We start from the raw sequence: 24,820 nt of genomic DNA on the forward strand, positions 1-24,820 counted from the left end.
CCACTGAAGAAGGTGGGAGAATCTTGACCAAGGAAACACTGTAGTATTACAGAGCTGTGTTGAAGGCCAGTTTGGGTTTGCACCATTTCTGATAATAGCCATAGATCCTGCTGCATGACCTTCTCCAGCAATTTTTGGCTGCCTCTGGGCACACAGGACTAGAATAGAGCCTTGCATGACAATTTAAAGAACTGGTAAGAATCTTAATGAAGTTACTGAAATGAGAGACCATAAAATCTAAGCTGCATAAATTAGGAAAAACCAGAAGGGACTGATAGGAAAGGAAGCAGCGAGGTGAGTATACTGAGGTCTGAATGAAAATAAAGAATGTTTAAAATAGCAGTTAATCATGATGACGGTGCACATTAAGTGCTTATTCTGTGTCAGTCACCCTAATAAGCATTTTACATGTATTAAACTCTCACTATAAGCAGAGAAGTTAGGTATCATTATTGTCCCCATTTTAAATATGAGGACACAGGCAAATAATAGGTAAGCAATTTGCCTAAGAAACAATAGCTAACAGATGGCAGAGAGAGCATTCAAATCCTGGCAATCTGGTCCTAACTATTACACTAACATACATGTCTAGTAGGCACTAGAGGACAGAGGTTAAGATTAAAGAACAGATATTTTACTGTAATTTCAGAGTGGTATAACTCTGAGGGATGAAATTCCAAGGAATTGAAGAATAATATAAATTATGGTAAACTTGAGACTTGTGATACATTAATCAAGTTTTCAAAATAGCATACTTTTCTAGGTAGCATCTATCAGGCAGAGTTCTTCGCCGCAAGCAACAGAAGCTAATTCGGGCTGATTGGGCAGAAAATGAGTTTTTGCTGAGTATTTACTAAAATAATGAACAGTTTTAAGGCTAAACTCCTAAGAACACCTGACTCCATACTGCCAAACTGATTAGATGAGGAAAATGATCGTTGCTGGGAAGCAGCAAATGCTAGAATTAGCTGTCTTGTCATCTAGGAATGTTGTAGCCATTTGCTGCTGCCACTGTGCACTATGAACACTGCAGACACTCCTGCTGTCAGGGCAGGGAACAGCGAGTGTACCCTTCAACTCTGCCTTCCTGCACTTCTAAACTCCTGAATCACAGAGCCTGGAGGAGGTCTGTCTGATTGGCAAAGCCTAGTTCACATGCTGCGCTCTTGCAAGGGAAAGTAAGAAAGCTGAGTTTTTACTTCCACCTTGGTGACACATGGCTTGTGATGTGGGCCATTCTTCAAGTATAGGAAGAATGTTCAAAAGATGCTAAAAGACTGTGAATATGATTAATATCCACTTTAAAGAACATTGCTAACACATATTACTATGTAAGGACATTTTAGAATTCGTGGTATACATTTGCTTTAGTTAAGGGGTGAGGATGATTCACAATGTAACCATAACATCTTAACATCTTAAAGTCTATTCATTAAAAATAGGGGAGGGGAGAAATACAAGCACAAGTAAGTACCAAACTTTATACCAAGGTAACCTCACAACCCACAGCTTAATAAACTGCTAATGGTAACATCTCAGTAAATTATATTTTTAAAAAAACCTAGAAACAACTGATAGTCAATTCAACTGATTATGCACTAAAAATAAAGCATCCTTCCCCCGAATCTCAGAAATTGTAAACATACATGGTGGGAATGGATGCAACATTGTGCAGTATGCACGAAGAACACTAATTTAGAATCATGAATTAATTTTATGAATACTAATTCTTAGGAATATTTAAAAACTCACTTTTAAGTTACAAGATAGTAGCTCTTAGCCATACATAAAAGTGAATCTATGAATTTCAGGAAGAATTGAAGAAGGGGCTTGGGTTTTTGGATCAGTTCATGGTCCGTCAAGGGATTACCAACTAGGCTTTAAGCATCAGTCCTTTATAATGCCAGTTTTTATATGGCTTTGAGTTGTTAAGAGTCTGACCACAGCCTCACATCTACATGACCTTACATGTCCACTTCTCACACTAGGAGACCAAGTTTAGTCTGGAAGCACAGATTCTCCAGAGAAAGATTTGACTGACTGAGTGTGGGTCACCTGTGTACTTCTGAATCACTTATGGCTTGGAATTAGTCACCTGGTACAAACTTGGCTGCAGAGACCTCTCTCTTTAGTAGCGGATATGGAGGTACTTCCAAGGCCTCGTATTTGTTTATGATAACACCAACTATACCTGTGCCAATATGGATAGTGTAAAAGCAATCTGTGGCCTTTTCTACACTCTGAGAACTCAGGTGTTTTGGAACATTAGTGAGGTGATGGCATCTAAGGGGAAAATAAGGGAGAACAGATAGTTGTCTTGATTTACATCAATTTCTTATTTCATAATAAACTTTTTCATTTAACAGGCCATCAAGTTTTCCACGCAGCATTAAGTTGATCAACACCTGAAGCAGCAACTCCACCCCCTACATTTCCTCCCTTCCCATCGCCCAGGAGCAAGAAAGGGAGCCACTCTCTTCCCCATTGCTCTTTCATCTCACCCTTCCCAAGGTCAACCGTACAGAAAACAGACAAGCTAAGTGATGTCACTTAAGGGAGACTCTTCCTTTCACCACGGTGAAGGAGATCTTGCATATGTTTTCCTAAATCATTGGGGCAACTTCCCATCAGCTGGCCTAATTAATAATCTTTAGACTGACAATACAGAAGTCACGTTAGTGAAAAAGTTACACTAATTAGAGTAATTTAGGTGAGATATGTCCTTTGTAATGCCTATATTATAGAAATGATTATCCATATGATGAAATGTGTCAGATAAATGTAAATTGTACTTGATTGACACTTAACTCTGTATATGCTCTGTCTTCACAGCTCAGTCAGCAGGGTTATCAATTTAAAACTTTAAAAAAAAGGACAACAGAAAGACCTTTATATAGTAGCTAAAGTTATTTTAAAAAATGTAAACCATTCCATGTCTGTCTTCTCCTTAAAAGCTTTCAATGTCTTCCCAATGCACTTTGCATAAAATTCAAACTTCTTGTCCTAACAAGGCCATATTTGATCTAGCCCTGTCTGTCTCCTCCTGTTAGAGTGTGAGCTTTTTGAAGCTGTTTTGTTCACTAATATAGCCCCAAATCTGAGTATAACGCCTAACACAATGAAAGTGATCAGCAAGTATTTGTCAATGAATGAATGGCTATCACACAAACGATTATTTCTCTGTGGAACTAACTATATCCTAAATGGCTGGAGTCAGCTTTAACAGAGCATCCATTTATTCCTTAGGGGATTAGAAACAAGTAGCTTACAGCCATGCTTCCTTAAAATGCTTAGAACCAAGTGCAACAGGTTATAAATGGCAGCATTTCCCAAGTGTATTTCTTAGGACACTAGTGCTACAGATATTTCTTTATAATGGAGTTCAGCTGTCTCATCTGTATACCTAACTGCCTGCTGAACATCTCCATTTGGATGTCTAAGAGACATCTTAAATTTCACAGTCCCAAAGTGATATGATTTTCATTCACTCAATAAATGGCAATACATACTTGCAGTAGCTCACAGCAAAAGCCTCTAAGTTTTTCCTGAATCGCACATACTCGACCAATTCATTCGTTAATCTTGCTGGCTCTACTTTTAAAATATATGCAGAATCTCAGCACTTCATACAGCTTCGATGTAACCACCCTGGCCTAAGCCTCTGATTTTCTTGGACTGTTACAATTCCCTCTTCACTACAGTCCTCCCTCCATATCCATGGGGCACCCATGTATTCAAGTAACCCTAGATCAAATTCTATCTGTAAAATATTCAGGGCATTGCTGGGACGATTGAACATGATCATTTACTTGTTATCTAGGACAGACACCTGGTTTACAGTTAAACACTCAATAACCACCCATTTCTTACAAATCTGAACTATTTCAACTCTTAAGAAAAAAATTACATTTTATATATATATATATATATATTTTTAACCACAACTGAAAATTTTTAGGAATTACACAAATGTAGATTTCTCATTTCTTCAGACCCCTATCCTGATTCTATTCTACATGACTGTTCTACTGTCATTATGGGATGAGCCCACCTGGGCCAGAGTGGTAGAAAATGTCTTTAGAATCAGTAGGAATATTAGATATCCAGACCTGCAACTGTCACTGAGGAATAAGACAGGCATTATCAGAATGGGGAGGAAAAGATTATGCAATGTTTAAAAACACATTTAAAGTTACGATTTTGTATTTCAGAGGGGAAGAGCCCTATAGTTTTGGTAAGAGAAAGCAAAGCATCAATTTTCTTGGCTGATGGGGATACACTAAAGATATTGTGACTCAACCAAAGAAATATTTTATTGGAGTGTTGTGACATTTTTATGTTGATCAAAAGGAGTCAAAAGCTTTTTTAAAAAGCCCGAGAAACTCTTACCTAGACCAATCCACTTTAAGGGTTTACAGGTTAAAAAACAAACAAGAATTTCCAAAAAGTTAATAGTGTCCAAGTCCGGGAACTACGAAGTAGCTCAAAGTGAACCTAAAGAAAGATCCTTCTGACCTCTAGTCCGGTTCTCAACGTATTACACATTGGCTACAGTCAATCAAAAATTAACTGTATACCAAGTGACAAAATGTTTCCCCCATTCAATAAAAATCATTTAGGTACACGGAAACAAAGATTTCATTTTAATACTTGAGTTCTATACTGGCAAATCATCTGCCCTTGCCTTCCATATCCATAACTAAGAAAGAAGGCTTATTTCTTTTGCATTTATAAAGGCTTCTTTTGCATACCATTGCTTAATATTTACAACAATCTTGCCAGCTCAACGGTACTGTACCTGCTGTGCAGAGGAAAAAAACGAGGTTAGGTGAAGTTAGGTACCTGTCCATGATCATAAAATGGGCAGAACTGAAATTTAATTCAGTCTAGCCAAAGCTCTTTCTACTACACCAAGCACCGCCCCCTCCCCCCGGCCCCGTAAGGAAACAGAACTTGAAGAATCTGTCTGCAGAGAAAAGAGCAGGGGCTATGCTTTTCGGATAGCCTTGGTCGTATATAACCTCCTAGTAACCCGCAGGTAACAGTCACAGTAGTCAAGTGAATGCTATAAAGTCGGTGCAAGATTTTATAGCATTCTTGGTGAAGACCTGGTCTCAACTGAACGTACTGAAAATTAACTTTGCAACTTCAATTTAGCATTTCTAGAAACTTCTTGGAAAATAGTGGGGGGCTGTGCTCTCAAGTGGTCAAAATGGGACCATCACTGGGGCTCTCTACTTTTTCAGCTGTACAAGGCCAATCCAGTAACGTTGCAATTTTCCTGCAACTGCCCAAGCGGCAAAACCCCTGGCCTCACCAAAAGCACATGCGCCAGCCCCCGCCCGGGGAAGCCAAGCGCATGCGCCTTCTCCGCCTCTCCCGAGGCTACCACCGCCTGGTGGCACCACCGCCTGGTGGCGCCACTTCCCCCCACACCCGTTTCACCCGCTCAGCCCGCTCTTTCGAATACCTTTGTCTAATTCCATAAGGGCAGAGTTAGCATCCAGCTCCTGTTCGCCATAGCCGGCATCTGCCAGAAAAGACTTAGTTGAGTTTGAAGCCATGACCCGAATAGTTACTCGGCTAGCCTATTTAGAAAGATTGCAAACTCAGCCCCAGCACCGCCATCTTCTCCCACCACCTTCTCGCGGATTTTTCCTCCGCGCTTTGTCAAGCCGTGTTACGCATGCGCCTTGGCCTCCCCGCCGTTCGCCAGCGCCTCTGCGGCCCCCCGCGCAGGCGCTCAGGGAGCTCTTGAACTCTAGGTTCCCGCGGCTGGGAGAAAAGGAGGCGGGGATTCGAAGGGGGAAGTGACTCAGACGCGCCCGGACGCCTCGTTGGGAGCCAATCAGAGGGCGTGACGTCAGTTTGGCGGGGAGTTTGGTGGCCGGGGCTTACAGTGGCGGGAGTTGGAGGCAATAGCTTGTCGAGTTCTGAGGGGCGCAAAGCTAGGATTTCTGCTGAATCTGGAGGTATTTCCACGGCTTTTCCCTCAGTTAAGCCTCTTCCTGTGGCCCCGATGCTCTTCAATTCGGTGCTCCGCCAGCCCCAGTTTGGCGTCCCGAGAAACGGTGAGTAACGGCCTTAACCGCTGCTTGTAGCCGGCGGGATTCACCTCCCCCGGAACAACCCCTCGGACCAGTGCCGACTCCAGTTCTGTTTCCCAGCCGCCGAGTTCTCCCACAGCCAGAGTGAGCTCGTGTTAGCGAGGCGTACTGAAGAAAGCTGCACTTTCGTGCCCTCGAAATACTTCTAATCGTAATCGAGATTTTTTTGAGTCGTAATGTAGGCTGACGGAGGGAGGGGATGTTGAGTTAACTGGCCTCCATTGCGGCTTGTGTCTATTTTGCACAGACTGGAAAACGCGTGCATTTGTGTCTATGTGATTCTCTCAACAACTTTGTGAGATAGTCAAGACTCATATTCATTTGTAAATCCATTCATTTGTGGCAGAACCTTAGTGAGCCCTACTATTTGCTGTATACGCCGCTGAATATGACCCGCTGTTAAGGAACTCAGTCAAGCAGAGAAGACAGAACACCTGCTTCTAGCATGGTCAAAGTTTTTTCAGCCAGATTAATACATAGGCATAAAAACTCGTAATTATAGAGTGAAAAATGCCCATGAGCACGTCCGGCGGAAATGACCACTGTTAATAGACTGAAGTATTTTATTCCAAATGTTTTTCAGTGCCAGAGGTAATAAGTATTGTTTAAAGAAATGAGATTAAAATGTTTTGTTCTCACTGTAACGGTATAACTTGGAAATATTTCCTTGTTAGTATGTGGAAATCCAACTTATTCTCTCTAGTTCTTGAAATTCCTTAGGTTAAAACATTGGCAATAAGAATTTTAAGCTTATGTCTGGGTGTCATCAACCTGAAACTTTTTAAGTTTCTGGTAAGAGAGTTCCTATACAGACTAAGCTTGGGTACAAATGAAACCTCATTTATTTAAAGATGGACTATGTCTTCTTTCCCCCTTGAAACCATGTGGAAAACAGAAAGAAAATAACGTCAGAAAGGAACTTTTTATATTTAAGGCATAGGTCTAGGAAAAGGATATTGAGAAGGATACTGGGAGTAGTCCCTCAGCTTCCTGCCCCTAATCTAAAACTATACCATCCTTACCTTTTAGACAGTCTTTTAAATTATACTCTAAATGCCTCTCTTTCTGCCTCTCCTGCCACCTTGCTCAAGTAACTTCTCTGTCCTCTGTGTCATGAGTGTCAGTATAACATGGTAGTTAAGAGGTCTGTCTTTGGAGTTAAACTTCCTGAGAGTTAATTCCACTTCCACTCCTCACTTAATCTATGTGACTTGGAGCAAGCTATTTAGCCTTTATTTTTGTGACAGATTTTCTCCTGATTCTTCATTCTGTCTGTCTACTTCTTCCCTTTTCTCTCTGATTCACAAATACTTAGTGTGAAAGGGTAGATTTCCTCCTCTACCCCTCTTGAGTTCTTGTGTCTGGACTAATAATAAAATTGACACAGAACAGATTAACAAGAGAAAAAGAAACCAATTTTAATTCATGTGCATGGCGGTCTCATAGAAATGGGATCTAAAAAGTGGCCAAAGCAGGCAGCTTTTATACTTAGAAGATAAAGAAACAATAAATTTGTGAGGAATTGACAAGACAAAAATATTTAGGTTTGAGGTGCTTAATAAGTGAAGAATCTAAACAGTTTGGGCTTGAGGTAGTAAATTAAAAGAAGTAACAAGGTTTGTTTATACAGACTTCTTGGCTCTGAATTCCCTGTCTGACAGTAAGGGTGTCTGTCCTACCTCCAGAAGCAAGGAGTGCACCTTTCACGTGAGAGATTTATTTCCCGCTTTTCAGGGAGACAGGAGGGTCACAGTTTCCTTCTTGCATCAGCTGCTTCTCAAGCAACTTCAATTTAAGATAATCAATGTGCTGTTGTGACATGTTTGGGGGCAGCCCACCCTGAGCCCCCAAATACTCATACATTGTCATGTGTTAGGTACTGAAGTTTATTCAATGTTTTATAGCTTGCACTGAACTTTATAAGACCATCTTCTTTCCCCTTCCAGGAGGGTGTTCAATCCTAGGCTCCTTTTCTATTTCTACGTACTCCTGTGGGTGATCATGGCTGTAACAAGGATTTTTTCCACTATTACTTGCAGCCTTCCATTCCCTATACTTTACATCCATTCCTATAAGAGATGTATGAGTATCTTTACTCAAATGGTCAATCCCATAAGCATCTCAAACTCAAATACCCAAAACCGAACTCACTTTTTCCCCAAACCTGCTATATTACCTACATTAGGGAATGGTCTCACTATTTTAAATTGGTCTTTCCCCTTAGAAACCTGAGAGTCAATCAGAATTCCTCCATTTTCCTCAAGATACGCATTCAGAGAAGTTCCCTTGCAATCTCAGGAATCCGTCCTTCTCTGTGTCCCCACCAGTTTTGCCTCTTCACCATATCTTGGATCTGTCCTGTGCTTACCATTCTATTTCTCTTATACCTTGTCTGGACTATAACAAATCCCCAAATGCCCTCTTAGTTTCCCTCTCCAGTTTATTCTCCACATTGCTGCCAGTGATCTTTCTAAAATGGAAACTGATTACTCCTCTGTGTATTTTTAGTTTGGTATCTAAAAGTTTTTATCATAAGTTTAAACAAATACAAAGGATATAATTTCTGGCCATATCATGAATGTTGACCTTTTTAAATAAAAATACTACATCAGTCTTTAAAATGTATCTTATAGACTATAAATACTATAGTGATTTGATAGATCAATCATTTTTTTAAAAATATAAACAGTCTTTAACTGTTAGATATTCTACATATTTGTTTTTTCCCTTTGAATTTATGTCCACTTTGTTTCTCCCACAGAACTTATTCTAATATAATTTGATTTTAAGCTTGAAAAGTCATTTTTTTATCACCCTATCTTACGCCTTTGTGTAAAAAAATTTTTTTTTAATTGGCATTTTCTGTGATCATAAGTCTCTAAGTTTTAAGTTTCTTCTAGGTTGACTTATTACAATTATTAGTAGTATGCAAGGTAGTATGATCAAAACAACATGGATCACTAATATCAGTAACTAATCAAAAAATTTATTGGAAGTGTGTCTTTTAAAGAGATGGATTTTGGGTGTTTATGATACTTTTATTAAATGAATTATCCAGTTGTCTCTTAATTGGGGCCCCAGAAGTTTTTATAATTTGGGTCAATGCAAGGTATAAGATTGGGGAATGGAGATGCCTTTCTTTTGAAAAGTGGAGGAAAGGTAGTGATGAAGACAGGGGGAAAAGAGAGCTTTGACCTTCGCAGACAGGTCAGTTTTAGAAGTGCATATATGGAAGTTGAGTATCTGGAAATTAATTCTCTGAAAACTCTCATACTTATTTAAAAACCCCAGGGGCTTAAGTTGTATGATGCTGAGGAAAGAATAGCCTTTTCCAAATGAGTGTTGTAGAGGAAAGCATTACAAGTTCTTATTGGAAACAGCCTAGGACAATGAGGATCCAAAAGTAGTTTATGGGGCTGGTCCTTGAAGCCTGTGTTGTCCAGAGCACAGAAGTGGAGGGGTAAATAGGGACCAGTTACTAAGCCATGATAGAACATTTGTTAGTCTTTGGAGAATAATCTACAGGCAGTGAGGCAGAGTTGGGGTGAGGGGTGTTGGGGGGGTGGTGGTCACTGTTTAATTGTAAAGAAGTAGGTCTCCAGTGCATTATTCAAGATTTGGTCCTTTTGAATTTGTGAGTTGCGGTCATTAATCTTTCTTAAAAATTTCAAAACCACCAGTATACATTTATATAACTTCAGAACAGAGGCTTTTGTTTTTAAATTGATTCTGTGGATGGATATTTGTGTACTCAACAACATAGCTAATTACTGTATTCGTATTATTTTAGTGGTCTTTAATGGCTTGTTTACAATGATACCTGGCTTTGAGTTAATATCCACAGGAATAATTACTAAATTTGGATTGGATTTCTTTGCCTCCTTTGTATTCCTCCAGGTTATTACTATGAACATCCAAACTAGATTTGTCTGAGGTTATGTGAGGCTAAGATGTCTTCTCCAAATGGTATTTTTGATGATACGTAAGAATTGAAAGTACCCTAAAATATGAGTTTGTTAATTAGACAGCTGTGTAGATTGTAACTTCATTGTTTCCTCTGATGCTTACTAAACATTTGGTTCTCAGTAACTATTTAGAATGAATGTTTCTTTTATATATACATAATTATATAATAATGAGCAATGTTGAGCATCTCTTCGTGTGCCTGTTGGTCATTTGTATATCTTCTTTGGAAAAATGTCTATTTAGGTCTTCTGACCATTTTTTGATTGGGTTATTTGGTTTTTTGATACTAAGCTGTGTGAGCTGTTTGTATATTTTGGAAATTAATCCCTTGTCTGTCTCATCATTTGCAAATATTTTCCCCAATCCGTGAGTGGTCTTTTCTTTTGTTTATGGTATCCTTTGCTGTGCAAAAGCTTTTAAGTTTAATTAGGTCCTGTTTGCTTATTTTTGCTTTTATTTCCACTACTTTAGGAGATGAATCAAAAAAAATATTGCTATGATTTATGTCTATGAGTGCCCTGCCTTTGTTTCCCTCAAGGGGTTTTATAGTATCCCATCTAACATTTAGATCTTTTGAATTTATTTTTGTATATGGTGTTAGAGAATGTTCTAATTTCATTCTTTTACATGTAGCTGTCCTGTTTTCCCAGCACCATTTATTGAAGAGATTGTCTTTTCTCCATTGTATATTCTTGCCTTGTTTGTTGTGGATTAATTGACCATAAGTGCATGGGTTTATTTCTGAGCTCTCTGTTCTGTTCCATTGATCTATGTGTCTTGTTTTTGTGCCACTATCATACTATTTTGATTACTGATTACTGTAGCTTTATAGTATAGTCTGAAGTCAGGGAGTGTGATTCCTCCAGCTCTGTTCTTCTTTTTCAAGATTGTTTTGGCTATTCAGGGTTTTTTGTGTTTCCATGTGAATTTTAAAATTATTTCTTCTAATTCTGTGAAAATGCTACTGGTATTTTGATAGAGACTGCACTGAATCTGTAGATTGCTTTGGGCAGAGTGGTCATTTTAACAATATTGATTCTTCCAATCCAAGAACGTGGTATATCTTTACATCTGTTTGTGTCATCTTCAGTTTCTTTCCTCAGTGTCTTGTAGTTTCAGAGTACAGGTCTTTTCCCTCCTTAATAAATTTATTCCTAGGGTTTTTTTTTGTCTTTTTTTTTTTTGATGTGATAATAAATGGAGTTTCCTTAATTTCTCTTTTTGACACTTTGTTGTTAATGTATAGAAATGCAACAGATTTCTGTACATTAATTTTGTACCCTGCAACTTTACAGAATCCATTGATGAAATCTAGTAGTCTTCTGGTGGCATCTTTAGGGTTTTCTGTGTAGTGTATCATGTCATCTGCAAACAGTAAAGGCTTTACTTCTTACTTTCCACTTTGGACTCCTCTTATTTGTTTTTCTTCTTGATTGCTGTGGCTAGGACTTCCAAAACTATGTTGAGTAAAAGTAGCGAGAGTGGGTATCCCTGTCTTGTTCCTGAACTTAGAGGAAATGCTTTCAGCTTTTCACCATTGAGTCTGATATTAGCTGTGAGTTTGTCATATATGGTCTTTATTATGTTGAGGTATGTTTCCTGTATGCCCACTATCTGGAGGATTTTTAATCATAAATGGATGTTGAATTTTATCAAAAAGTTTTTCTACATCTATTGAGATGATCATATGGTTTTTATTCTTCAGTTTGTTAATGTGGTGTATTGTATTGATTGATTTGCAGATATTGAAAAAAATCCTTGCATCCCTGGGATAAATTCCACTTGATCATGGTATATGATCCTTTTAACGTATTATTGGATTTATTTTGCTAATATTTTGTTGAGGATTTTTGCATCTATGTTAAATGATATTGGCCTGTAATTTTCATTTTTTGTGTTTGCTTTGTCTGGTTTATCAGGGTGATGTTGACTTCATAGATTGAGTTCAGAAGTGTTCTTCCCTCTGCAATTTTTTCGAATAGTTTGAGAAGAGTAGGGATTAACTCTTCTCTAAATGTTTGATAGAATTCATGTTTGAAGCCATCTGGTCCTGAACTTTTGTTTGTCGAGAGTTTTTTAAATTACTGATTCAATTTCATTACTGGTAATTGGTTTGTTCATATTTTCTGTTTCTTCCTGATTCAGTCTTGGGAGATTGTACCTTTCTAAGAATTTGTCTATTTCTTCTAGGTTATCCATTTTATTGGCATATACTTGTTCACAGTAGTCTCTTATGATCCTTTGTATTTCTGTAGTGTCAGTTGTAATTTATCCACAATAAGCAGTTAAAGGATACATAAAACAGTTAGATTTAAAATATGATATCAAAAACAGTAATCATGAGGGGAGGAGAGTACAAACGCAGGGTTTTTAAAATGCATTTGAAATTAAGAGATTATCAATTTAAAACAATCATGTATATATATAGACTGCTATATAAAAACCTCGTAGTAACTGCAAACCAAACAATCTATAATAGATATACACACAATAGAGAAAATGAAATCCAAACATAACACTAAAGATAGTCATCAAATCACAAGAGAAGAGAACAAAAGAAGAAGAGAGGGGAAAAAAGACCTACAAAAGCAAATCCAAACCAATTAACAAAATGGCAATGAGAACATATATATCAAAAATTACCTTAAATGTAAAGGGACTAAGTACTCCAACCAAAAGACACAGAGTGGTTCAATGGCTACAAAAAACAAGACTTGTATATATGCTGTCTACAAGAGACTCACTTCAGATCTATAGACACATACAGACTGAAAGTGAAGGTATGGAAAAAGTTATTCCATGCAAATGGAAATCAAAAGAAAGCAGGACTAGCAATACTTATATAAGACAAAATAGACTTTAAAATAAAGACTGTTACAAGAGATAAAGAAGGGCTCTACATAATGATCAAAGGATGAATCCGAGAAGAAGATATAACAATTATAAATATATATGCACTCAACATAGGATCATAAGGTAAATATTGACAGGCATAAAAGGAGAAATTGACAGTAACACAATAGTAGTCGGGGACCTTAACACCCCACTTAAATCAATGGACAAATCATCAACATCAACATAGGTCTTAAATAGCACATTGGACCAAATGGACTTACTTGATTATATACAGCATCCCATCTGAAAGCAGTAGAATACACATTTTTTTTCAAGTGCACATGGTACATTCTCTAGGATAGATCACATGCTAGGCCATAGAATGAGCTTTGGTAAATTTTTAAAAATTAAAATCACATCAAGTATCTTTTCTGACTGCAACACTATGAAACTAGAAATCAACTACAAGAAAAAAACTGCAAAAACACACACACACATGGAAGCTAAACAATATGCTGCTAAACAACCAATAGATCACTGAAAAAATCAAAGAGGAAATCAAACAATACCTAGAGACAAATGAAAATGGAAACAGGATGATCCAAAACCTATGAGATGCAGCAAAGGCAGTTCCAAGGGGAAAGTTTATAGTGATACAAGCTTACGTCAGGAAACAAAAATCTCAATCTAACCTTACACCTAAAGGAATTAGAGAAAAAACAAATAAAACCCAAAGTTAGTAGAAGGAAAGAAATCATAAAGATTAGAGCAGAAATAAATGAAATAAAGAATAAAAAAATAATAGAAAAGGTCAATGAAACAAAAAGCTGATGCTTTGAAAAGATAAACAAAATTGATAAGCCTTTAAGAAAAAAAGGGAGAGGGCCCAAGTCAATAAAATCAGAAATGAAAGAGAAGTTATAACTAAGGCCACTTGTTTCTTGCAGTTTTAAATATATTAGCAAGAGTCTCCGTATAAGATGATAAGCACAAAACTATATCCACCAGAAGTTGAGCGTGCTTTCATTTTTTTCTTAGGACCCCTTAGGGAAATACCTGAAACTGTATTCTAGAGGGCCACGGATAATGTGTGGATCTATATTAAAGTACAGAAAATTTTTTAAAATAAATTTTTACCTTTGCACTTATTAAAAGTACTGAAATGTGATGATATGTTGGAATTCTGTAAAGAGTTGTATCTTATTTTAGGATGGTCTTCACAGTACCCTCTACAGTCCCTTCTAACTGGTTATCAGTGCAACTATAATGATGAGCACACTTCCTATGGAGAAACAGGAGTCCCAGTTCCTCCTTTTGGATGCACCTTCTCCTCCGGTAAGAGAATTACTACATAAGCTAGGCTTGGTCAGAAATGATCTATTCTACACTTCAGAGTGAAAATATATTGGGGTGTCTCCCTTTCAAGAAAGAGTAAGTTAGATAGATGGTAGAGTTCTTCTAATAACTGTTCTCTTCTGATTTATGAAAGACTTCTCTTAACTCCTATGAGTAATTATATACTACTGCTAAAGCATAAGACTATTATAGCACCACTTTTTTTTTAACTTATATGGGGAAAGCATTGCAAAGGTTCAGCCGTCATGAAAACTTCTTCCCCTTTTGATCTGATTGAATCTACCTCTTTATGTAATGCATTGGGGATCATATTAACCAAAATAGAAATACTTGTCCACACTATTAAAAGTTGAAGAAAGGAAAAGTAAAAGATTGTGAAAAGGGAATATAAAATTAATAGACACAGTCTGCTAGTGTCCAGTATCATACGCCTTTATTTGCCATTGGTCAATACCACTCTTGTTTTAAATGTCACCCTTGATTCAGCCCTTCTCTAAATAAGATACTATTTGAAGATTATTTTGATGTTTATGAGTCATTTACTGAATTAGATATTATGGCAAATTTTAAGCAATCTTTTAATTCAAAAAACTTTCTATCATAGCAGTTGCTATTTGGGTGAAATCATCTTACCTCTTTTTTTTTTTCCCCCAGGGGAAGGTAATTAGGTTTACTTATTTATTTTTATTCTTTGGAGGCGGTACTGGGGATTGAACCGAGGACTTCGTGCATGCTGTGCATGTGCTCTAGTGCTTGAGCTATACCCTCTCCCATCTTACCTCTTTTTAAACAGGTTCTTTGTTTACTTTGTTGCTTTCAATTAATCTATATTGTTTATATAGCTTTAAACTCAGCTTTAAGATTTTTTTATTACTCTTTATATATTTAATTCTTTATTTCTTATTTTAGCTCCCAATGTGGAACATATACTAGCAGTTGCCAATGAAGAAGGCTTTGTTAGGTTATATAACACAGAATCACAAACCGGTAGAAAGAAGTGCGTCAAAGGTAAGTCGAGGTCTAAAATATTTATTTTAAGATGATTTTTAATTCATAAAGCCTCAAAGAAATTATTATTGGAATACTTCCCCAATGATATTCACTTCTGATTAAGTCTGTTTAGGGACCAGGCTGAAAGTAAATGGTGGAGACTGACTTTCTATCAATAACTGTTAACTACAGCAAAGTCTTTACTGAAAATTAAGAAAAATACATTTTAGGATTAAAAACAGTTCTTCTTTGAAAAGTTAAATTTTTTATACTTAATGTGGTTGGGGGAAACATTGTTTTAAAGTATTTATGTTGACCAAGCATCTTCCATACATAAGGCAAAGTTCTGCTGACTGTTAAATTGGGACTAGTAAATTAAGTGTTGAAATAACTAAAATAAAGCAAAGACTTTAAGTGAATTAGAAGAAATACAAAGAAAATGCCACAGGTGTCACTAAAAGCTTTCATGTAGTAAAGAAGGTGAGGAAAATTTTTCATGAAGGCTGGGACAGTTGAGTTGAACTGTGGTACTTAGACCAATGGAGATGAAATAGGACACTCCATGTAGAGGGAAAAGCATTAGCAAAGGCCAAAGATAGGAAAGCATAGGATATAATATGGAAATAGAGCGTGATCTAGTTTGGTTGGAATAATAGAGAGAAAATGAGAGATATGGCCAAAGTGAGCAGCACTCTGAATATCAAACTAAAGTACTTTAGAATCCATTCAGAGAGCATGATGAAGACTGAGAATATTTCACAGATTCCATTTGAGAGAATATACTACTAGTCACCTCATGGAAAGCAATTTCATAGCAAATGGTAGTGTGATGTGGTAGTGAAGGGAACGTGCAATGCGTGTGAGTCCGCAGTTCTCTTTGGGTGCTGACTGCTACAGCTTTCAAGACTTTTAAACTGTTGTTGAAACGGCTACCACAGAACATAGTCTAAACATTTCACATTCACCGTTTTCTTTGTTTAGAGTGGATGGCTCACTGGAATGCTGTCTTTGACCTAGCCTGGGTCCCTGGTGAATTTAAGCTTGTAAGTGACTTTCATTTTACTGGGATCTGGGTAAACACTTGTAAAGGGTTGCTTTATTAAACTGATACCTTATTTTTGAAAGGTTACAGCAGCAGGTGATCAAACAGCCAAATTTTGGGATGTAAAATCTGGTGAGCTGATTGGAACGTGCAAAGGTCACCAGTGCAGTCTCAAGTCAGTTGCCTTTTCTAAGTTTGAGAAAGGTAGGTTTGTCTTATCCTCTTTCATCTCCTTAACCTCCTTCATGTTCCACTGTATAGTATTTATGGCTTCATGGTGAGGTAATAAGCTGCAATTCTTTCCAGCCTTTCCCCTGTCAAGAGTTGCTCCTTCACCTACGTAGATGATTTGAGATTCTTAACATGATTTGAAAACCTCAATGAAATTAAGTTGGGTTTTATTCCCATTCTAATAGACATTATCTCCAGCTTGTCCCTGAAAGTCAAGCATCTTCAGTATTTTTTTTTCTATAATCTTGCAGATAAGGTAAAAGTTCACAAATAGCCACAATACCTCTGTTCAACTTTGCATGGCATTTGAGGTCAAACCCAGTACTGGACACTGATTAACTCCTTGTAAAATAGTTACTTTAACTCTGCTTGTAAAATTTAAATGGGTATGAGGCTGGGGTGGGAAACCTGATCAACTGGACATGATTCTCTACTTAAAAATTTAACATGTAGTTACTTTAAATGGCTCAGTTCCCTCATATGTATTCAACTATTATTTACTCACAATTAATCTTTCTATATTTATTTTACTATTATAGGAGAAGGAAGACTTAAAGAGTGATACAATACAGAAGAGTACCTAAGCAACTAGGGAAAAACTTAGCAGGAGTGTCTGAATGAGCTCTTCATTTCTGGTTTTTGTTTTCTTCTTCTTCTATTTGTTTTTCACTAAATAAGGGACAATCAACATTTATCTCAAAGAAGTGGCTGAATCTATCTGACTTTAATCTTAGACTATTAGAGACAAACATTGCAATCTCCTTTATCATTTAAAAATGCTCTGTTTTTAAAAGGAATATCTTCATTTATTCACCTGAGCACCTGAGGAATATTTAAACTGAGTTGTTGAGCTCGTTTGGACTTTTAAAAAAAGATCAGTTTTAATCTAGTCTGGTTGCTCTTGAGACTGGAACCTTTAAGAGGAAATACATGATACAGTTTTTTATCTCTGCATAACTTTTCATTAACACATCTATTGTATAAAGTTAGATATGCTTGTGTTCTAGTTTACTATACTCCTATGTCAGAGTTCACTCTGAGTTTATAAAAATAATTTAAGATCATGAAAATTTACTAAAGGTAGATTTGTTTATTTCAAGGGTAATAGAAAAGGGAAACACTATCTTTTGGTCCCTTTGCTTAATTTTTAAAACTCTGTACATTGAATCTATGCCAATATAGTCTAGTAGAAAAAGCAGTAAATGAGGCTTTCATCGTGGCGCCCAGTAGTCCACAGATGTCCTAGTGTGAATTAGTATGGTTGGACATTGCCTCCAAGGCCACATGTTTGGTTGTTATTCACAGATTTGATTTTACCCCCTACTCCCTCAGCCAAATGCCCTTGTGCAAGGCACACTTTTACAACCATAGAACACCTGTGTTTTGTTCTGATTTCTGTCTCTAAATTCTTGGACAAAGTCACTTTTATCTCCCTGAATCTTCATTTCCTCATTTAATGAGATAAATACATATTCTATTTGACTCACAAAAATATCATAAGCATAAAAATGAGGTGAGGTGTGAATGTGCGCGCGCACACACACAAAACTGAGGAGCATATAAATGCCTGGTGTTTTATTTTATTTTTTGTAAGTAGCATAGTAGAAAAGATCATGATACAGTTCTTTCAACACTACAAGGGCAGGATACAAATAATCCTAATAAGACATAGTTATACTAATGGAATTTGCCTTCTCTAAGTATCTACTACCTGTAAACAAGAAAAATGCTTTCATGTCTAATTGTCAGTTACTCACAGATGTGTTTTGTGTGACAGAAGAGTTGTTAGAACTTTTAGTGGGTATTTAAAAATGATTATAAGTGTATTTCCATTTCCTCTCCTACAAACTTACCTTCAAATTTGCACCTTCTTTTTCATTCTTCATTATCCAGTTTAAGAACAGTCATTCTTGCTAAACCACTGGTTCTCAGCCCTGACTGCACATTAGTCATCTGGAGAGGTTCTTTAAGATAACAATTAAATGTGAATCTCTAGGACATGGACAAGGCATCTATTTTTTAAAAATTCCTCAAAGGATTCCAATGTGCAGCCAAGGTTGAGAAACATTTTTGATTCTCCCCAAGACCTTATGCCATCTCTTATATCCCCACAGCTCCTATAGCCTCCTCTCCTTCTCGGGGCTCTTTCTCCATAAGAAAGACTATGCTTATATCTGTGGTCTGTCTGAAAGGAAACAACCTTTAGTATGCTCCATTAGCTATCATCCTTTTTTACTTCCTATCTCTTCTAAGTTTCTTAAGTGTAATCAAAAGCTGGTTAAATGTCCTCATCTCAGTTTGGTTCAATCTGTTTTCCACTCCCATCTCTCTTCTTGAAATCAGCCTGCCTTCTATTTGTTCAATATTTGACACTTCTGACCATTTATTTTAAAATTTATAAATTTTTTTTTTCTTTGGAATCTGTGATACCACTCCTGGTTCTCAGTCTTTCTCTTTATTCCTTCCTAGTTGCTTTTGTGAACTCCGCTTCTTTACCTAACTTGAAGTGTTCGCATGGTCCAGAACTCGGTATTTGACCTTCTTTTCCTTTCAATGTCTACCTTCTCCTGAATAGTTTCATCTATTTTAATTTTGTTTTGATTTTATCTTCATTCTTAAAGGATGTTTTTGTTGGCTATAAAGTCCTGAGTTCATGGGTTCCTTTCCTTTCATTACTTGAATATACTGTTCCACTGTCTTCCATGGTTTCTCTTGAGAACTCTGGTCATTCAAATCATTTCCCTGCATGTAATGTGTTATTTTTCCTGACTGCCTTCAGAATTTTCTATCTTGGTTTTCAGCAATTTGACTATGATGACTAGGTATGTTTTCCTTCAAAGTTATCCTGTTTGAAGCTTGCAGAGCATTTTTGAATTTGTAAATTTACAGAGGGGTTTCACTGAATCTGAGAGACTTTCTGCCATTCTTTTTTTTTTTTTTTCGGAGGGGGTGTTAATTAGGCGAATTTATTTATTTGTTTGTTTTTTAATGGGAGTCCTGGGAATTGAACCCAGGACCTCGTGCATGCTGAGCATGAGCTCTGCCACTGAGGTATCCCTCCTCCCTCCTCTGCCATAGTTTCTTGAAATATTTTTTTATGCCCAATTTTTCTCTCCTTTCCTGGGACTCCAATTATTCATGTATTAGACTTTTTGAAATTTTCCCATGAATCTTTGAAGCATTGTTCATTTTTTTAGTTTTCTTAACCTTGAGATATAATTAACATACCATAAAAGTGTACATTTAAATGGCTTTTAATTTTCTTACAGTTATGCAACCATTACCACAATCTAGGTTTACAACATTTTCATCAGCCCAAAAAGAAACCAGAACCCATTAGCATTACTTTCCATCTACGCTGGCCCTATACAACCACAAAACTACTCTCTGTCTCTATAGATTTGCCTATTCTGCACATTCACGTAAATAAATGGAACCATATAATATGTAGTTAACTTCCTTCACTTAGCATAATGTTCATTCTTCTCTCTTCCTCGAATTGAATTTCTATTGACCTGGCTTCCAAGTTAACAGACTTTTTCCTCTGTTCTCCATTCTGTTCTTAAGCCTATCCAGTGAATTTTATCACTTTAAAAGTTGGAGGTTTTGGTTCTAAAATTTCCATTTGTATTTGATAAATTCTGTTCGTTTCTCTGATGAGATTTCTCATCTTTTCATTGGTTCTGGGTGTCTTATTTCTTTACTTCGCTTGACATAGTTATATCTGTGTTATAACCTGACCTGATAAATCAGTATCTGGGTTGTTTTGTGGTTGGCCTCTATTGATTTCTTTTCCCTTGAGAATGACTTATTTTCCTGGCTCTTTCTATGACAAATAATTTAAGATTATACCCTGGGCATTGCAAATGGTATATTGGACCCTGGATTCTGTTATATTGCATAGAAAAGGGTTGATGTTTTTGTTTTAATAGTCACTTAAATCAGACTCAAATTATATATTATGTATACAGTTAAACCTGCAGGAAGGCAGTTAATTCAGAAGATCTGATCTCAATTCAATACTTTAATTTAAGTCTTAGCTGCAAGCTGCTTTTAGTTTTCCCATATATATGGTTTAGGAGTGACCCAGAGACTTGTGCTAAGTTTAAATATAGAATTAGAGTTTCCCTTTCTCTGCTCTGTCCAGGGTTCCCCACTCCCTCTGGCAGCTCTTGTTGCCCTGGGTCTCCTTTCCTTAGTTCCTCTAGCTTGAAAGATGGTCTTTATATGGGCACTTTAGCTGCCTGGTAGTGATGCTGCAATTGTGGCTGCCCTCAAGGTAAAACCACAGAAAAGCCAGTAACTTGCTGTAGGCCAATCACTTGCTTCAGGTGTTGACACCCTTCCACAAACTGTTTTTGTTCAATCTTTATAGGGCCCTCAGGTAGTTGTTTTTTATATTTTGACCAGAGTGTATAGCTAATGCAGGTGGCTTAATTTGCTAAGTCCTCACTCTTTCAGAAACAGAGCAGGTTTTTTAGGTTTAATTTTAAAGAATAAAGCATGACAGATAAATTGGAATTCTCCTGTGTCCCTTCCTCCAATCTCATTGCCCTTTTCCCATTCCCAGAGGCAACCTCTTTCACAAATTTTATATGGATCTGGTCCATATTTTTTATACTGAAACAATACAACTTGGAGGTTTGGAGGTTTGAAGATTTGGAGGATGGACTGGCTTCATACTGCCAGAAATACCTTTGCAAGTTACTGACCCTCCCTGTGCCTTAGTTGCTCAACTGTGAAACAGGGATAATAATACTCACCCAATAGGGCTGGTAACAAGGATTGAGGTAATTTATAAAAAAAGCACTTAGTAAGCACTCAGTATATTTTGGTTATTGCTTATTTATCATATTCTTACTACAACTTTACTATATAGTATAGTATATATAGTATAGTATAGTATTTTTTGTATTTTTAAGAGAACTTACAGGGAAGGATTCTATAAAGTTTTTGCTCAACATAAGCATTTTGAGTTCTTTATAATCCTTTCCCTTCACAGCTTTGTTTTCTCTTATTTGTGTTGAGCTATATATTTTATCATTTTTAATCTCCAGTGCCAACCAATTACAGTACTAGCATATAATAGATACTCATGGAAATTTACATTGAAATGTATGTGTCATTGACTGCTTTTGTTGACTTCTTGATAAACTGTTTTTTTGTCTACAGCTGTCTTCTGTACAGGTGGAAGAGATGGCAACATTATGGTCTGGGACACCAGGTGCAACAAAAAAGGTAATCTAGTTCCATTTTGATTTTGATAAATGTGGCATTGCCCCATTATGGTGAATGAAAGAGTTAGTGATTTCACCTCATTACCACCAGGGGGCACATGTTCATAATCCCGCAATTCGGCTCACTGTTCAATTCTCAGGATCTTAGTGAATGTTCCAAGTATTATCCTCCGTATTTACCTCATATTGTTTTGTAAACTGTAATGCCATTTACCTAAATTATTGATGGAATTGAAATTATTAATACATGGTCTCACTAGTAAATGATCCTTTATTTTAATATTTTTAAATTTGAAGCCTTAAAGAATTGGATTAAATTAAATATAATTATGCTCACATTGCCCCATGATGCCATTAAGCAGAAAGCAATGATCATCTCCCTGCTTACTTCCTTTTTTAAAAAATTACTTTTTAATATACTATTTTTTAGAGTAGTTTTAGATACACAGCAAAATTGAGCAGACTGTGCAGAGTTCTCTCTGTACTAATACACTCCCTGTCCCCACACAGCCTCTCTCACTATTAATATCCTGCACCAGAGTTGGATATTTGTTACAACTGGTGAACCTACACTGACACATTATCACCCAATGTCCGTCTATACTTTACTTTATGGTTCACTCTTGGTATTGTACATTCTACTAATTTTGACAAATATATAATGACATGTATCTACCATTATAGTATCCAGAATAATTTCTCTGCCCTCAAAATTCTCTGTTCTCTGCCTCTTCATCCTGTCCTCTCCAACCCCTGGCAACCACTGATCTTTTACCATCTCCATAATTTTGCCTTTCCCAGAATGATAATAGGAATCACATAGTATGTAACCTTTTCAGATTGCCTTCTCTCACTTAGTAATGTGTATTTAAAATTGGTTCGTGGCTTGGTATCTCATTTCTTCTTAGCATGGAGTAATATATCATTATTATTCTGGATATATCACAATTTATTCATACATTCCCCTACTGAAGGACATCTTGGTTGCTTCCAAGTTGTGGCAATTATAAACAGAGCTGCTGTAAATGTCCATATGCTATTTCCTTTTCATGCATTATAGTATCACCACAAGAGACGTAGTACAGGATCTCTGCTGGCTTCTAGTTTCACTAATCTAATAAAGAACATAATTAATTTTGAGACTTTATATATAAATATTATATTCAGCATGGGTATGAAGTTCTGAAACCTAAACCAATTTCCTTGGAATATCTTTCAGATGGATTTTATAGGCAAGTGAATCAAATCAGTGGAGCTCACAATACCTTAGACAAACAAACCCCTTCAAAGCCTAAGAAGAAACAGAATTCAAAAGGGCTTGCTCCTTCTGTGGTAAGGTTTTATAGCTGAATACATGTGTGCAGATCTTGACAATAAGATGGAGTCTCATTTAAGGGAATTCATTAGGCATAAAATAGGAGCTAGAGATATAGGCAGTGAATGAGAATCTTCATTTCCTCTTGATATCAGTGGTTTATTGCTTAATACTTGTTCAGTACCTACAGTAGTGGTTCTCAAACTCTAGTGTACAACAGAGTCACCTGGGTAATATGTTAAACATTCAGCTTCCTGAGACTCATCCTAGAAATTTCCATGCATACTCTTCATCTGCAGTAGAATGTGATTCATTAGGAAAGAGGAATGGGTTGTTTGAAGAAGCATATTAAGTACCATGACACAGTATTGTGTAGGAGAAAGCAATCCCTATTGTTGTTTCCATAATACAAACTACAGAAAAGATGAGAGGTTTTTTTTTTAATATTTGGCAGAAGATTATTAAATATATTGAGAAATATTTGGGTGGAGTATGGTACCTCTTGAGCATCTTGTAGTCAAAGCTCCAAAGCTCAAATAATGCTCATAATACATCTTTTTTCTTAAAAAAAATCATCAGTAGAAGTTCTTACTTTATTTTGTTTATTTTTCTAATATTCCTGGTCTGGGGTCTAAATTAATGTTTTGGAGAAGTGGGGAAGTGGTTGCTAGAACATTAAGACTTAAAACGGCACAGACATGAATGAAACTGGCAGGGTAAGTAACATTTCAGACATTTCATCAGATTCTGAGTTAAGAAAACTTAAAAGCAATTGGGAGATAAAACTCCACTGAGCTCCTTTAGATTTTTCAGAGTGTGTAAACATCTTTCATCCATAATTCTTTAGACACTCCTGTATGATAATCTGGGTAGATGGCAACATTTTATAGATGAAACAGGCACAGGTTAAATGACTTTCCTAAGGATACACAGGGATGATTCCAAGTAGAGGCAGTAGGCTTACAGAAGTACAAAAATCTTTTCATCACTAGTTTTGTTTTTGTTACTGTTCTTTTGTTTTGTTTTGTTTTTGAGTATAGGTCAAAGTGTACATATTATGTAATATAATTTGATATTTAGGTCATTTTCTTGCTAAAATTACTTTTTGGTCTGCATATATATCTAATTAGGATGATTGGAGAGGGAAGATAAGTTTTGGGGGAAAAGCCATCATGTTAGCACCTTGGTCTCTTGATAGTGAAGATTGTTATACCCAAAATAGGATTTCTTTCTTTTCTTTTTCTTCCTTGTGCTGTTAGGATTTCCAGCAGAGTGTTACTGTGGTCCTCTTTCAAGATGAGAATACATTAGTCTCAGCAGGAGCTGTGGATGGGTAAGAAAAGTCTTTATTTCTTGGTTCTTTTGATGAGCTGTCTTTCATGAACTGTGATGGGGAATCACTTAATCCCATTATAATTTAATGTGTGTGCTTTTAACTTTCAACATAGTGAGTACCCAGCTGAGAAGATGAACTACAGATCACACTGGAAAATACCCAGTAGGACTTTTGCTCAAATAATTAAATGAGATAACGTGTCACACTTAGCACACTGTCTAGCACACAGAAACAGTGCTGCTGCTGCTGCTATTGCAGAGAAGCTGGATGGGTAGCTTTCTTGTCTGGGCAATATAATTTAATCAACAAGTCTTATTTTTAGGAATGAAATTTCTGTTACAGGCATACATCAGAGATATTGCGGGTTTGGTTCCAGACCACCGCAGTAAAGTGAGTCATGTGAAT

General features: G+C 36.7%; 2 protein-coding genes across 4 annotated transcripts in view; one reads left to right on the forward strand and one right to left on the reverse strand.

Annotated features, from left to right (window-relative positions):
• The window catches only part of INTS7 (integrator complex subunit 7), a 73,378-nt gene extending 67,591 nt beyond the window's left edge, over positions 1–5,787 (reverse strand). The window contains exon 1 of the mRNA XM_010992135.3: positions 5,471–5,787. Coding sequence (XP_010990437.1) covers positions 5,471–5,564 — 94 coding nt within the window. The 5' untranslated portion in view covers positions 5,565–5,787. The remainder of the gene's footprint in view (positions 1–5,470) is intronic.
• Positions 5,788–5,896: 109 nt separating this feature from the next.
• Positions 5,897–24,820, forward strand: part of DTL (denticleless E3 ubiquitin protein ligase homolog) — a 41,342-nt gene continuing 22,418 nt past the window's right edge. For all 3 annotated transcript variants that reach the window (XM_010992134.3, XM_031438612.2, XM_031438611.2), the window contains exons 1-8: positions 5,897–6,071; positions 14,118–14,243; positions 15,174–15,272; positions 16,236–16,297; positions 16,380–16,500; positions 21,700–21,765; positions 22,984–23,096; positions 24,339–24,412. In XM_010992134.3, coding sequence (XP_010990436.2) covers positions 6,020–6,071; positions 14,118–14,243; positions 15,174–15,272; positions 16,236–16,297; positions 16,380–16,500; positions 21,700–21,765; positions 22,984–23,096; positions 24,339–24,412 — 713 coding nt within the window. In that variant the 5' untranslated portion in view covers positions 5,897–6,019. The remainder of the gene's footprint in view (positions 6,072–14,117; positions 14,244–15,173; positions 15,273–16,235; positions 16,298–16,379; positions 16,501–21,699; positions 21,766–22,983; positions 23,097–24,338; positions 24,413–24,820) is intronic.

This window comes from Camelus dromedarius, chromosome 21 (genome assembly GCF_036321535.1).
Source record: "Camelus dromedarius isolate mCamDro1 chromosome 21, mCamDro1.pat, whole genome shotgun sequence".
Taxonomy (NCBI): domain Eukaryota; kingdom Metazoa; phylum Chordata; class Mammalia; order Artiodactyla; family Camelidae; genus Camelus; species Camelus dromedarius.